Consider the following 16,031-nt stretch of genomic DNA (forward strand, 5'->3'; position numbering starts at 1 on the left):
TACAGACACAGGCTTTATTCTGCAACTTGCCTTTTGATTTCATGTTTCTCTCGCTCGCACTGACTGTCTGTGTGTCACTCAGTCTCCCTCCATCCTACATTGAACTAAAATTTACAGTAACATGACACACTCACACAGACTCTGCAATTTGCAGAAACAGACACCCACGCCCATATAGACACACTCACACAGACTCTGCAATTTGCAGAAACACAGACACCCACGCCCATATAGACACTCACTCAGACTCTGCAATTTGCAGAAACAGACACCCACGCACATATAGACACACTCACACAGACTCTGCAATTTGCAGAAACAGACACCCACGCCCATATAGACACACTCAGACAGACTCTGCAATTTGCAGAAACTCACACTTCCATTTTGAAAGGGCTGCAGCCTGGGAGTGTCTATTTTTGATGATGTCCCTTTCTGGCTCTGCGGCCATGTTTGATGAGGAGAATCCAACAGGAAGAGAAGAAGCCGAGGCCCCAGAAATCCAGTTCACCACAAGGAAATTAAAGACCGGGAGGGTGAAAAGAAGGAAATACAATCAGGGATAAATAATAATATATTGACTTTAATTTTGTTAACTAAATGTTTGCTAGTCTGTGATTTGAGTGGAATGGAATAAAATGAATGGAATAATCCCACAGCAGCTTTTGCTCTGAAAACACCCCAAGCACATTCCCCAATAAAGACCAGTCCCGAAAAACATCAAATGGATTATTCTGAAAATATTTTTTATATATATGCTTTGTTTTTACAAAAGTCTTGACTTGGTTTGGTTGGGTTGGGCTTAATGGTAGAGTAAGATCCCACTGCAAGATATGCTCTGAAACAGCCCACATACATTCCTCGATAAAGTACAGAAAAAATCAATTTGCTTGATGTATATGTGTAGCTTTGCTTTTTACAAAAGTCTTGAAAGAAAGGCAAAGTAACATCCCACAGCATTGCAGTCTGGAATTAAATCAGTATGATCTAATGGTGTATACGTTGTTTTTTCAGACATGAGATGCAATACCAATGCACACGGCAGGTAACTTGAACTCAGCCAAGCCCTGCATAAACACCAGCTAATGCTGTCTCTCTCTCTCTCTTTCACACAGGCCAGCCTGTAAAATTGGCACACAACACTATCAGCAATGAAAGAAAGTTGATTTCTCTCGTTGCTCTGCTGTGTTTGGCAGTTTATAAGCAAAAATACACTTTTCAGTATCTTGTCTTTTAATTTTTGCGTCCTACAGCTACAGGCTCTCCATTCGGCATCAAAAGCAACATTCTGCAGATGCTGGAAATGGGAATAAAAACAGAAAATGATGTAAATACTCAGCAGGTCAGGCAGCATCAATGGAGAGAGAAACAGAGTTAACGTATCATCTCCATTACCTTTCGTCAGATTCTGTCAAGGCTCTGACGAAAGGTCGTCAACCTGACGCATTAACTCTTGTTTCTCTCTCCACAGATGCTGCCTGACCTGCTGAGTATCTCCAGCATTTTCTGTTTTGATTTCTATTCTGCATGTTGTCTTAATTTCATATGTCTGTCTGCCTGCCTGTCTTGTCTTGATTTGAGTAGAGGGGAAGTAGAATAATGCAAAGATTCCACAGCAGCTTTTACTGTCAGATGTCCTTCAGAGGGGACTAACCAAGGCCTGGTCCTGAGGAGACTGAACGAGACCTTCTTCAGAGGGGACCGACCGAGGCCTCGCCCTGAGGAGACTGAACGAGACCTTCTTCAGAGGGGACTGACCGAGGCCTGGTCCTGAGGAGACTGAACGAGACCTTCTTCAGAGGGGACCGACCGAGGCCTTCTTCAGAGGGGGAGTAGTTGGGATGTACTTAAGAGAAACCTTTATTTAATATATTAAAACAGTGAAACCAGTTATTGAGAATGTCGAGGAGACCAGGCATGAGCTGAAGCGGTGGAGTTTTATTAACACAACACAGGGACAACAACAATAACTTGTATTTATATAACAGCTTTAATGAAATGAACCGACATAAGGCAATTAGCAGACAAAATCTGACACACAGCCACGTAGAGATTTTATCAGAGATGGCCCAAAACTCGGGGTATCTGGTAGGTTTTAAAAAGCGTTTAATGGAGGAGGATGGAGAGGTAGAGCAGCGAAGAGGTTTAGGGAGGGAATACCAGAGTTCAGTGTCTTGGCAGCTGAAGTTATGGCAACAATGCAAAGCAACGAAAATCGAGGATGTGCAACAGGTCAGAGGAGTGGAGAAATCTCGGAGGGTTGTAGGGACACATTTACAGAGTGTGACTCCTCACTGGGAGAGACACACTGTACACAGGGACACTTGTTACAGAGTGTGACTCCTCACTGGGAGAGACACACTGTACACAGGGACACTTGTTACAGAGTGTGACTCCTCACTGGGAGAGACACACTGTACACAGGGACACTTGTTACAGAGTGTGACTCCTCACTGGGAGAGACACACTGTACACAGGGACACTTGTTACAGAGTCCAACTCCTCACTGGGAGAGACACACTGTACACAGGGACACTTGTTACAGAGTGTGACTCCTCACTGGGAGAGACACGCTGTACACAGGGACACTTGTTACAGAGTCCAACTCCTCACTGGGAGAGACACACTGTACACAGGGACACTTGTTACAGAGTCCGACTCCTCACTGGGAGAGACACACACTGTACACAGGGACACTTGTTACACAGTCTGACTCCTCACTGGGAGAGACACACTGTACACAGGGACACTTGTTACAGAGTGTGACTCCTCACTGGGAGAGACACACTGTACACAGGGACACTTGTTACAGAGTCCGACTCCTCACTGGGACAGACACGCTGTACACAGGGACACTTGTTACACAGTCTGACTCCTCACTGGGAGAGACACACTGTACACAGGGACACTTGTTACAGAGTGTGACTCCTCACTGGGAGAGACACACTGTACACAGGGACACTTGTTACGGAGTGTGACTCCTCACTGGGAGAGACACACTGTACACAGGGACACTTGTTACAGAGTGTGACTCCTCACTGGGAGAGACACACTGTACACAGGGACACTTGTTACAGAGTCCAACTCCTCACTGGGAGAGACACACTGTACACAGGGACACTTGTTACAGAGTCTGACTCCTCACTGGGAGAGACACACTGTACACAGGGACACTTGTTACAGAGTCCGACTCCTCACTGGGAGAGACACACTGTACACAGGGACACTTGTTACAGAGTGTGACTCCACACTGGGAGAGACACACTGTACACAGGGACACTTGTTACAGAGTCCGACTCCTCACTGGGAGAGACACACTGTACACAGGGACACTTGTTACAGAGTCCGACTCCTCACTGGGAGAGACACACTGTACACAGGGACACTTGTTACAGAGTCTGACTCCTCACTGGGAGAGACACACTGTACACAGGGACACCTGTTCCAGAGTGTGACTCCTCACTGGGAGAGACACACTGTACACAGGGACACTTGTTACAGAGTCCGACTCCTCACTGGGAGAGACACACTGTACACAGGGACACTTGTTACAGAGTCTGACTCCTCACTGGGAGAGACACACTGTACACAGGGACACCTGTTCCAGAGTGTGACTCCTCACTGGGAGAGACACACACTGTACACAGGGACACTTGTTACACAGTCTGACTCCTCACTGGGAGAGACACACTGTACACAGGGACACTTGTTACAGAGTGTGACTCCTCACTGGGAGAGACACACTGTACACAGGGTCACTTGTTACAGAGTCCAATTCCTCACTGGGAGAGACACACTGTACACAGGGACACTTGTTACAGAGTCCAATTCCTCACTGGGAGAGACACACTGTACACAAGGACACTTGTTACAGAGTCTGACTCCTCACTGGGAGAGACACACTGTACACAGGGACACTTGTTACAGAGTCCGACTCCTCACTGGGAGAGACACACTGTACACAGGGACACTTGTTACAGAGTCCAATTCCTCACTGGGAGAGACACACTGTACACAGGGACACATTTACAGAGTGTGACTCCTCACTGGGAGAGACACACTGTACACAGGGACACTTGTTACAGAGTCCGACTCCTCACTGGGAGAGACACACACTGTGCACAGGGACACTTGTTACAGAGTCTGACTCCTCACTGGGAGAGACACACACTGTACACAGGGACACTTGTTACAGAGTCCGACTCCTCACTGGGAGAGACACACACTGTACACAGGGACACTTGTTACAGAGTCCGACTCCTCACTGGGAGAGACACACACTGTACACAGGGACACTTGTTACAGAGTCCGACTCCTCACTGGGAGAGACACACACTGTACACAGGGACACTTGTTACAGAGTCCGACTCCTCACTGGGAGAGACACACACTGTACACAGGGACACTTGTTACAGAGTCCGACTCCTCACTGGGAGAGACACACTGTACACAGGGACACTTGTTACAGAGTCTGACTCCTCACTGGGAGAGACACACTGTACACAGGGACACTTGTTACACAGTCTGACTCCTCACTGGGAGAGACACACACTGTACACAGGGACACTTGTTACAGAGTCCAATTCCTCACTGGGAGAGACACACTGTACACAGGGACACTTGTTACAGAGTCTGACTCCTCACTGGGAGAGACACACTGTACACAGGGACACTTGTTACAGAGTCTGACTCCTCACTGGGAGAGACACACTGTACACAGGGACACTTGTTACAGAGTGTGACTCCTCACTGGGAGAGACACACTGTACACAGGGACACTTGTTACAGAGTCCGACTCCTCACTGGGAGAGACACACTGTACACAGGGACACTTGTTACAGAGTCTGACTCCTCACTGGGAGAGACACACTGTACACAGGGACACTTGTTACAGAGTCCGACTCCTCACTGGGAGAGACACACTGTACACAGGGACACTTGTTACACAGTCTGACTCCTCACTGGGAGAGACACACACTGTACACAGGGACACTTGTTACAGAGTCCGACTCCTCACTGGGAGAGACACACTGTACACAGGGACACTTGTTACACAGTCTGACTCCTCACTGGGAGACACACACTGTACACAGGGACACTTGTTACAGAGTCCGACTCCTCACTGGGAGAGACACACACTGTACACAGGGACACTTGTTACACAGTCTGACTCCTCACTGGGAGAGACACACTGTACACAGGGACACTTGTTATAGAGTCCGACTCCTCACTGGGAGAGAGACACTGTACACAGGGACACTTGTTACAGAGTGTGACTCCTCACTGGGAGAGACACACTGTACACAGGGACACATCTTACAGAGTGTGACTCCTCACTGGGAGAGACACACTGTACACAGGGACACTTGTTACAGAGTGTGACTCCTCACTGGGAGAGACACGCTGTACACAGGGTCACTTGTTACAGAGTCCGACTCCTCACTGGGAGAGACACACACTGTGCACAGGGACACATCTTACAGAGTGTGACTCCTCACTGGGAGAGACACACTGTACACAGGGACACTTGTTACAGAGTCCGACTCCTCACTGGGAGACACACACTGTACACAGGGACACTTGTTACAGAGTCCGACTCCTCACTGGGAGAGACACACACTGTACACAGGGACACTTGTTACAGAGTCTGACTCCTCACTGGGAGAGACACACACTGTACACAGGGACACTTGTTACAGAGTACGACTCCTCACTGGGAGAGACACACTGTACACAGGGACACTTGTTACAGAGTGTGACTCCTCACTGGGGGAGACACACTGTACACAGGGACACTTGTTACAGAGTGTGACTCCTCACTGGGAGAGACACACTGTACACAGGGACACTTGTTACAGAGTCCGACTCCTCACTGGGAGAGACACACACTGTACACAGGGACACTTGTTACAGAGTGTGACTCCTCACTGGGAGAGACACACTGTACACAGGGACACTTGTTACAGAGTCCGACTCCTCACTGGGAGAGACACACTGTACACAGGGACACTTGTTACAGAGTCTGACTCCTCACTGGGAGAGACACACTGTACACAGGGACACTTGTTACCGAGTCCGACTCCTCACTGGGAGAGACACACACTGTACACAGGGACACTTGTTACAGAGTGTGACTCCTCACTGGGAGAGACACACTGTACACAGGGACACTTGTTACAGAGTCCGACTCCTCACTGGGAGAGACACACTGTACACAGGGACACTTGTTACAGAGTGTGACTCCTCACTGGGAGAGACACACACTGTACACAGGGACACTTGTTACAGAGTCCGACTCCTCACTGGGAGAGACACACTGTACACAGGGACACTTGTTACAGAGTCCGACTCCTCACTGGGAGAGACACACTGTACACAGGGACACTTGTTACAGAGTCCGACTCCTCACTGGGACAGACACACTGTACACAGGGTCACTTGTTACAGAGTCTGACTCCTCACTGGGAGAGACACACTGTACACAGGGACACTTGTTACAGAGTCTGACTCCTCACTGGGCGATACACACACTGTACACAGGGACACTTGTTACAGAGTCCGACTCCTCACTGGGAGAGACACACTGTACACAGGGACACTTGTTACAGAGTGTGACTCCTCACTGGGAGAGACACACTGTACACAGGGACACTTGTTACACAGTCTGACTCCTCACTGGGAGACACACACTGTACACAGGGACACTTGTTACAGAGTCTGACCCCTCACTGGGAGAGACACACTGTACACAGGGACACTTGTTACAGAGTCTGACTCCTCACTGGGAGAGACACACACTGTACACAGGGACACTTGTTACAGAGTGTGACTCCTCACTGGGAGAGACACACTGTACACAGGGACACTTGTTACAGAGTGTGACTCCTCACTGGGAGAGACACACGGTACACAGGGACACTTGTTACAGAGTCTGACTCCTCACTGGGAGAGACACACTGTACACAGGGACACTTGTTACAGAGTCCGACTCCTCACTGGGAGACACACTGTACACAGGGACACTTGTTACAGAGTGTGACTCCTCACTGGGAGAGACACACTGTACACAGGGACACTTGTTACAGAGTCTGACTCCTCACTGGGAGAGACACACTGTACACAGGGACACTTGTTACAGAGTCCGACTCCTCACTGGGAGAGACACACTGTACACAGGGACACTTGTTACAGAGTCCGACTCCTCACTGGGAGACACACACTGTACATGGGACACTTGTTACAGAGTGTGACTCCTCACTGGGAGAGACACACTGTACACAGGGACACTTGTTACAGAGTCCGACTCCTCACTGGGAGAGACACACTGTACACAGGGACACTTGTTACAGAGTCTGACTCCTCACTGTGAGAGACACACTGTACACAGGGACACTTGTTACAGAGTCCGACTCCTCACTGGGAGAGACACACTGTACACAGGGACACTTGTTACAGAGTCCGACTCCTCACTGGGAGAGACACACTGTACACAGGGACACTTGTTACAGAGTCCGACTCCTCACTGGGAGAGACACACTGTACACAGGGACACTTGTTACAGAGTGTGACTCCTCACTGGGAGAGACACACTGTACACAGGGACACTTGTTACAGAGTGTGACTCCTCACTGGGAGAGACACACTGTACACAGGGACACTTGTTACAGAGTGTGACTCCTCACTGGGAGAGACACACACTGTGCACAGGGACACTTGTTACAGAGTCCGACTCCTCACTGGGAGAGACACACACTGTACACAGGGACACTTGTTACAGAGTCCGACTCCTCACTGGGAGAGACACACTGTACACAGGGACACTTGTTACAGAGTGTGACTCCTCACTGGGAGAGACACACTGTACACAGGGACACTTGTTACAGAGTCTGACTCCTCACTGGGAGAGACACACTGTACATGGGACACTTGTTACACAGTCTGACTCCTCACTGGGAGAGACACACTGTACACAGGGACACTTGTTACACAGTCTGACTCCTCACTGGGAGAGACACACTGTACACAGGGACACTTGTTACACAGTCTGACTCCTCACTGGGTGAGACACACACTGTACACAGGGACACTTGTTACAGAGTCTGACTCCTTACTGGGTGAGACACACTGTACACAGGGACACTTGTTACAGAGTGTGACTCCTCACTGGGAGAGACACACTGTACACAGGGACACTTGTTACAGAGTGTGACTCCTCACTGGGAGAGACACACTGTACACAGGGACACTTGTTACACAGTCTGACTCCTCACTGGGAGAGACACACTGTACACAGGGACACTTGTTACAGAGTGTGACTCCTCACTGGGAGAGAGACACTGTACACAGGGACACTTGTTACAGAGTCCGACTCCTCACTGGGAGATACACACACTGTACACAGGGACACTTGTTAGAGGCTGACTCCTCACTGGGAGATACACACACTGTACACAGGGACACTTGTTACAGAGTCCGACTCCTCACTGGGAGATACATACACTGTACACAGGGACACTTGTTAGAGGCTGACTCCTCACTGGGAGATACACACACTGTACACAGGGACACTTGTTACAGAGTCCGACTCCTCACTGGGAGATACACACACTGTACACAGGGACACTTGTTAGAGGCTGACTCCTCACTGGGCGATACACACACTGTACACAGGGACACTTGTTACAGAGTCTGACTCCTCACTGGGAGACACACACTGTACACAGGGACACTTGTTACAGAGTCTGACTCCACACTGGGAGAGACACACTGTACACAGGGACACTTGTTACCGAGTCCGACTCCTCACTGGGAGAGACACACTGTACACAGGGACACTTGTTACCGAGTCCGACTCCTCACTGGGCGATACACACACTGTACACAGGGACACTTGTTACAGAGTCCGACTCCTCACTGGGAGAGACACACTGTACACAGGGACACTTGTTACCGAGTGTGACTCCTCACTGGGAGACACACACTGTACACAGGGACACTTGTTACAGAGTGTGACTCCTCACTGGGAGAGACATACACTGTACACAGGGACAGTTGTTAGAGGCTGACTCCTCACTGGGAGATACACACACTGTACACAGGGACACTTGTTACAGAGTCTGACTCCACACTGGGAGAGACACACTGTACACAGGGACACTTGTTACAGTGTCCGACACCTCACTGGGATATTACCTGGGATAGTCAGAGTGCAAAAGGCTTAGAGGGTGCAGAATTCTTAAAGTGCATCCAGGAGAGCTTTTTGAGCCAGCATGTAGAAAGTTCTACAAGAGAGGGGACGGTACTGGACCTAATTCTAGGGAATGTGGCCGGGCAAGTGGTAGATGTGTTAGTAGGTGAGCACTTTGGTGACAGTGACCATAATTCGGTGAGATTTAAGGTAGTCATGGAAAAGGACAAGGATGGACCGGAAATAAAGGTTCTAAATTGGGGGAAGGCCGATTTTAATATGATAAGGCAGGATCTGGCCAATGTGGACTGGGATCAGCTACTTGAAGGAAAATCCACATCGGAGCAACGGGAGTCTTTCAGAAAGGAAATTGAGAGAGTACAATGGCAACATGTTCCCGTAAAGGTCAAGGGTGGGACCAACAAGCCCAGGGAACCTTGGATGTCAAGGGATATACAAGAATGGATTAGGAAAAAAAGGGGGGCTTTTTGCAGATACAAAGGACTAAAGACAGAGGAAACCCTAGAGGAGTATAAAAAGTGCACGGGGATATTTCAAAAAAAAATTAGGAGAGCGAGGAGGGGCCATGAAATAACACTGGTGAGCAATATAAAGGAAAATCCTAAGGTGTTTTATAAGTATATTAAGGGCAAGAGGATAACTAGGGAAAGAGTAGGGCCCATTAGGGACCAAAGTGGCAAGCTGTGTGTAGAGCCAGAAGATGTAGGTGGGGTTTTAAATGAATTTTTTGCATCTGTGTTCACTATGGAGAAGGATGATGTGGACATAGAAATCAGGCAGGGGGACTGTGATATACTTGAACATATTAGCATCGAGAGGGAGGCGGTACTAGCGGTTTTAGCAGGCTTAAAAGTGGATAAATCCCCAGGCCTGGACGAGATGTATCCCAGGCTACTATGTGAGGCAAAGGAGGAGATTGCAGGGGCTCTGACACAAATTTTCAGAACCTCTCTGGCCACAGGGGATGTGCCAGAGGACTGGCGAACAGCTAACGTAGTACCATTATTCAAGAATGGCAGTAGGGATAAACCAGGGAATTAGGCCAGTGAGCCTAACATCAGTGGTAGGGAAATTATTGGAAAAAATTCTGAGGAACAGAATTAGTCTCCACTTGGAGAGGCAAGAATTAATTAGGGATAGCCAGCATGGCTTTGTCAAGGGTAGATCATGTCTGACCTATTTGCTTGAATTTTTCGAGGTGGTGACTAGGTGTGTGGATGAGGGTAGTGCAGTGGATGCAGTTTACATGGATTTCGGTAAGGCTTTTGATAAAGTCCCACATAGGAGACTGGTCAGGAAGGTAGAGCCCATGGGATCCAGGGTGCCTTGGCACATTGGATCCAAAACTGGCTTAGTGGCAGAAGGCAGAGGGTGATGGTGGAAGGTTGTTTTTCTGACAGGAAGCCTGTGTCCAGTGGGGTACCGCAGGGATCGGTGCTGGGTCCCTTGCTGTTTGTGGTCTACATTAATGATTTGGATGTGAATGTAAAAGGTATGATCAGTAAGTTCGCAGATGACACTAAAATTGGTGGGGTGGTAAATAGCGAGGAGGGAAGCCTCAGGCTACAGGACGATATAGATGGGTTGGTCAGATGGGCGGAACAGTGGCAAATGGAATTTAACCCTGAAAAGTGTGAGGTGATGCATTTTGGACGGACTAACAAGGCAAAGGAATACACAATGAATGGTAAGACCCTAGGAAAGACAAAGGATCAGAGGGACCTTGGTGTGCATGTACATAGATCCCTCAAGGCAGCAGAACAGGTGGATAAGGTGGTTAAAAAGGCATATGGGATACTTATATTCTATGCCTCGGCTAATGAAGGCAAGAGCAGGGAGGTTATGATGGAGCTGTACAAAATGCTGGTAAGGCCACAGCTGGAGAACTGTGTGCAGTTCTGGTCGCCACACTATAGGAAGGATGTGATTGCTTTGGCGAGGGTGCAGAGGAGATGTACCAGGATGTTACCTGGGCTGGAGTGCTTCAGCTATGAAGAAAGACTGGACAGGCTGGGGTTGATTTCCTTGGAGCAGAGAAGGCTGAGGGGGGACCTGATTGAGGTGTACAAAATTATGAGGGGCATAGATAGGTTAGATAGAAAGGAACTTTTCCCCTTAGTAGAGGGGTCAATAACAAGGGGGCATAGATTCAAGGTAAGGGGCAGGAGGTTTAGAGGGGATTTGAGGAAAAACTTTTTCACCCAGAGGGTGGTTGGAATCTGGAACTCACTGCCTGAAAGGGTGGTAGAGGCAGGGACCCTCACAACATTCAAGAAGCATTTGGATGAGCACTTGAAATGCCATAGCATACAAGGCTACGGACCAAATGCTGGAAAATGGGATTAGATTAGACAGGGCTTGATGGCCGGCGCGGACGCGATGGGCCGAAGGGCCTCTTTCTGTGCTGTATAACTCTATGACTCACTGGGGGAGACACACACTGTACACAGGGACACTTGTTACAGAGCCTGACTCCTCACTGGGGGAGACACACACTGTACACAGGGACACTTGTTACAGAGCCTGACTCCTCACTGGGAGAGATACACACTGTACACAGGGACACTTGTTACAGAGCCTGACTCCTCACTGGGGGAGACACACACTGTACACAGGGACACTTGTTACAGAGTGTGACTCCGCACTGGGAGAGACACACACTGTACACAGGGACACTTGTTACAGAGCCTGACTCCTCACTGGGAGAGATACACACTGTACACAGGGACACTTGTTACAGAGCCTGACTCCTCACTGGGGGAGACACACACTGTACACAGGGACACTTGTTACAGAGTGTGACTCCGCACTGGGAGAGACACACACTGTACACAGGGACACTGGTTACAGAGCCTGACTCCTCACTGGGAGAGACACACTGTACACAGGGACACTGGTTACAGAGCCTGACTCCTCACTGGGAGAGATACACACTGTACACAGGGACACTTGTTACAGAGCCTCACTCCTCACTGGGAGAGATACACACTGTACACAGGGACACTTGTTACAGAGCCTGACTCCTCACTGGGAGAGATACACACTGTACACAGGGACACTTGTTACAGAGCCTGACTCCTCACTGGGGGAGACACACACTGTACACAGGGACACTTGTTACAGAGCCTCACTCCTCACTGGGAGAGATACACACTGTACACAGGGACACTTGTTACAGAGTGTGACTCCGCACTGGGAGAGACACACTGTACACAGGGACACTGGTTACAGAGCCTGACTCCTCACTGGGAGAGATACACACTGTACACAGGGACACTTGTTACAGAGCCTCACTCCTCACTGGGAGAGATACACACTGTACACAGGGACACTGGTTACAGAGCCTCACTCCTCACTGGGAGAGACACCCAGGAACACTGAGTGGAATAGTCAGTGTCCCACTGCAGCCCAGACTGAGCCCCACCCTGGGCACTTCCTGTCTGTGCATTTGCCCAGTGCCCCATTGGGGAACATTCAGCCCTGGATATTCTGCAGAAGCAGTGCTGTGGGGCTGGCCGGCTGAGGCTCGTGACCCTGTGGCTGGGCCTCTGACCTCACAATGGGAGATGACGCGATCAGCTCGAGCTGGAAACCCTTAAATTAAATTAAAATCAAGTCATCGGCCAAAAATAGTCAAATAATGAGAGCAGTGACGTCATCAATTGAAATGTTCACACATCCACACTCAGTCCGGGTCTGGATCCCTGCAGCGACTCCAGCTGTTTCTTTCCGGTTGAACTGAACTGATTCCCCAACAGCCTGAAACAGATTAAAGATTAAACAGGAAATAAACAGATTGAACAACAGTGTAAATAACAGAGAGCCTGGGGTTAATTTTTCAATAATAATTATAGACAAATATTACTCAAAAATGTGACTGAATCCTATTAACATTAACACACTCACACGATCCGTTCCAGACTCCTGCAGGTCAGTATGATGCGGCAGAGAGCGGGGACAGATGGGTCTGTGAAGGAGTTTGCTACCAAGTTCAGAACCATCAGTGACCGGTTTGTACTGAGAGCGGAGAAGAGATCCTCGGCACAAGAATCTGTGAGACCGTTAATATACAGCCTGCGGATCAGAGAGAAATAACAGGAATCAGAGTAAATCCCTAGTATTTATTAATAACACTATTACTGATTCTAATGTACAGTGTCACAGACATCCAGTTATTATAAACACAATCTCACACGGTCTGGTACTTACTCCAGTTTCTGTATTTTACAGTCCGGGTTCCTCAGAGCCACAGACAGTAGTTTCACTCCTGAATTTCCCAGTTTATTATTACCCAGGTTCAGATCCATCAATGACCGGTTTGTACTGAGAGCGGAGGCGAGATCCCCGGCACAAGAATCTGTGAGACCAACAGCCCGTAGACTGAGATCAGAGAGAGAGAAATAACAGGAATCAGAGTAAATCCCCAGTGTTTCTTAATAACACTATCACTGATATTAATAATAATGTACCGTGTCAGAAACCCAGTTATTATAAACACAATCTCACACTGTCCGGTACTTACCACAGTGTCTGTATTTTACAGTCCGGGTTCCTCAGAGCTGGAGACAGTCGTTTCACTCCTGAATCTCCCAGTTTATTATTACCCAGGTTCAGATCCATCAATGACCGGTTTGTACTGAGAGCGGAGGCGAGATCCCCGGCGCAAGAATCTGTGAGACCAACATCACTCAGCCTGGGGACCAGAGAGAGAGAAATAACAGGAATCAGAGTAAACTCTGTGGATTGACACTAACACTGTTACTGATACTAATAATAATGTTCAGTGTCAGACATCCAGTTATTATAAACACAATCTCACAGAGTCTGGTACTTACCACAGTGTCTGTATTTTACAGTCCGGGTTCCTCAGAGCCGCAGACAATAGTTTCACTCCTGAATCTCCCAGTTTATTGTAACTCAGTCTAAACACAAACACAGAGAGGGAAACAAACTGAATCAAAGCCCGGATCTGATATATTTTTCTCTCTTGGATATTACATTAATCACTGAAAGTATTTCAGGAAATTAATAAACCAATTACCTCCCGCGATTTCGCTCCCTGGGCAGGATGGGTGCGGCCGGGGTCGGGTCGGGTGGGGGTGGGGCCGGGTCGCGGCCTCGCTCTGGAGAATTGGGGGAAGCGGGTTTGATGACCTCATTTGATGACTCACACATTGAGTTTGACCATTGTGATGTCAGTGTTCTACAGTATTGAGGTGCTACAAACACTGACAACATGAGTTTGACCATTGTGATGTCAGTGTTCTACAGTATTGAGGTGCTACAAACACTGACAACATCAGCACAGAGGAGCAGGGCTGCACCCAGGATCTCCCATAACTCCTTCTATATGCGTATGGAGGGAGCCACAGCATGCAAGGAGGTTCGCGTCACTTCCAAGGGGTGGAAAAGACAAACACAGCCTGGTTGCACATTGCACAGTGGGGCTCAAGCAGGAATGTTGTCAGGAGGACCAGCCTGCAGTGGCGCAAACATTTCAATGATCTCAGTAGATCACGAAACGTTACTGCAAAGGCATCCTCAACCTCATCCTGCTGTGCTACTCATCACATCCCCTTCACTCTGCCTTCCCTACCATACTCCTGCACATTCTTACTCACACCAACTTACCTTGAACCTCCACCCATCCCTCTGTCTATATTATCACATCCCCATCTCACTAGACAGCCATCACACTCACCCTCATCCTAGTCCAATTGAACCAACTAACAACACACAAGGGTAGGCAATTGTGTGTTTTAGCCAATGTTCATGTGATCTTTCTGTTAATGTTTTGTCAAACATTGAAATCTTTCTTTTCAACACTTTCCGTTCTTTGACAGATTTGTGTGCACCTTCGGAAATGGCTTAGTGAGTTTCATTGACTGGTGAGACATAACGTTGCCCCCGCAATGATGATGAGTGTGACAGGAATGGTTTGGGCATTGATGGGATGCTTTGTGTTGTTGGTGTGGGCTGGTGTTAACCTGGCACATCATGTGGCATCCAGCGTTATGTGAAGTATATCTGACCATGTTGAGGCTATCTCTGGTGACCCGGTCAGCAATGTGATCGGGTGTTGATGCCATCTGTGCTGTGCAGAATCAGGAGTTATGGTGAAGGTTGGTGTTGGTGCTGCTGGTGTGCCTGGTCCTGCAGGTGTTGGGGCTGATCGTGGTGTGACTCTGAGGCCCAAGGTGAGACAGTATAAACCGTACACATTCTGATGTAATAGATGGCAGGTGAACTTGAGATTACAGAAGCAAACGGTCAAAGGTGAAAGAGGTTGATCCATTGAGGGGTCACTGGATAGAGGGTTTGCTCCAAACACTTGCAAACTGCATAAAGCTCAATCCGTCTTCCAAATGCAGGAAGCAACAGCTTCTGAGCTTGGAAAGTGAACAGCTGTGAGATGGGAGCTTTTATAGCACATTTCCAGCTGTCAAGTAATGAAATGGTTCCATGGCCTTTCAACTCCCGCCCAGCTTACCTGACGTGATCCCCGAGCAGCGCAGACCACACGGGTGACCTGATAAACTCTGAAGGTGAGCTGAAAATAGTTGTTAATCCTTTGTTAGCAAGGTCATAATGACCTGAATTGCCTCCCCTGCCACTGCAGGTCAGGTCTGGGGGTGGGGGCGGGGGCATGGCGGCGGGTTGACAGTGGGGTCCCGACCCGCTGGGAATAAATCCAGTTGCCCATCCTACCTGGCACCGATCACGCCCGCTGACCCCTGCGAAATTCACCACTATTCCTGTCACTGGGATTTAATCTCACTCTGTCCAACTTCCCATATATTCAGGGACTGTCCGTAAATGTATT

General features: G+C 48.8%; 1 protein-coding gene across 3 annotated transcripts in view; it reads right to left on the reverse strand.

Moving 5' to 3' along the window:
- Nucleotides 1-1,918: 1,918 nt before the first annotated feature.
- The window catches only part of LOC147089885 (NACHT, LRR and PYD domains-containing protein 3-like), a 59,787-nt gene continuing 45,674 nt past the window's right edge, over nt 1,919-16,031 (reverse strand). For 2 of the 3 annotated variants that reach the window (XM_085977188.1, XM_085977190.1), the window contains 5 exons: nt 14,044-14,130; nt 13,731-13,901; nt 13,418-13,588; nt 13,115-13,282; nt 1,919-12,967 (listed from right to left, as the gene is read on the reverse strand). In XM_085977188.1, coding sequence (XP_085833314.1) covers nt 12,880-12,967; nt 13,115-13,282; nt 13,418-13,588; nt 13,731-13,901; nt 14,044-14,130 — 685 coding nt within the window. In that variant the 3' untranslated portion in view covers nt 1,919-12,879. Of the gene's footprint in view, nt 13,283-13,417; nt 13,589-13,730; nt 13,902-14,043; nt 14,131-16,031 lie in introns of all 3 variants that reach the window. The other variant, XM_085977189.1, reaches the window with a different exon arrangement.

This window comes from Somniosus microcephalus, unplaced genomic scaffold (genome assembly GCF_052327205.1).
Source record: "Somniosus microcephalus isolate GS21.2 unplaced genomic scaffold, FLI_Smic_1.0 unresolved_chr4, whole genome shotgun sequence".
NCBI lineage: Eukaryota > Metazoa > Chordata > Chondrichthyes > Squaliformes > Somniosidae > Somniosus > Somniosus microcephalus.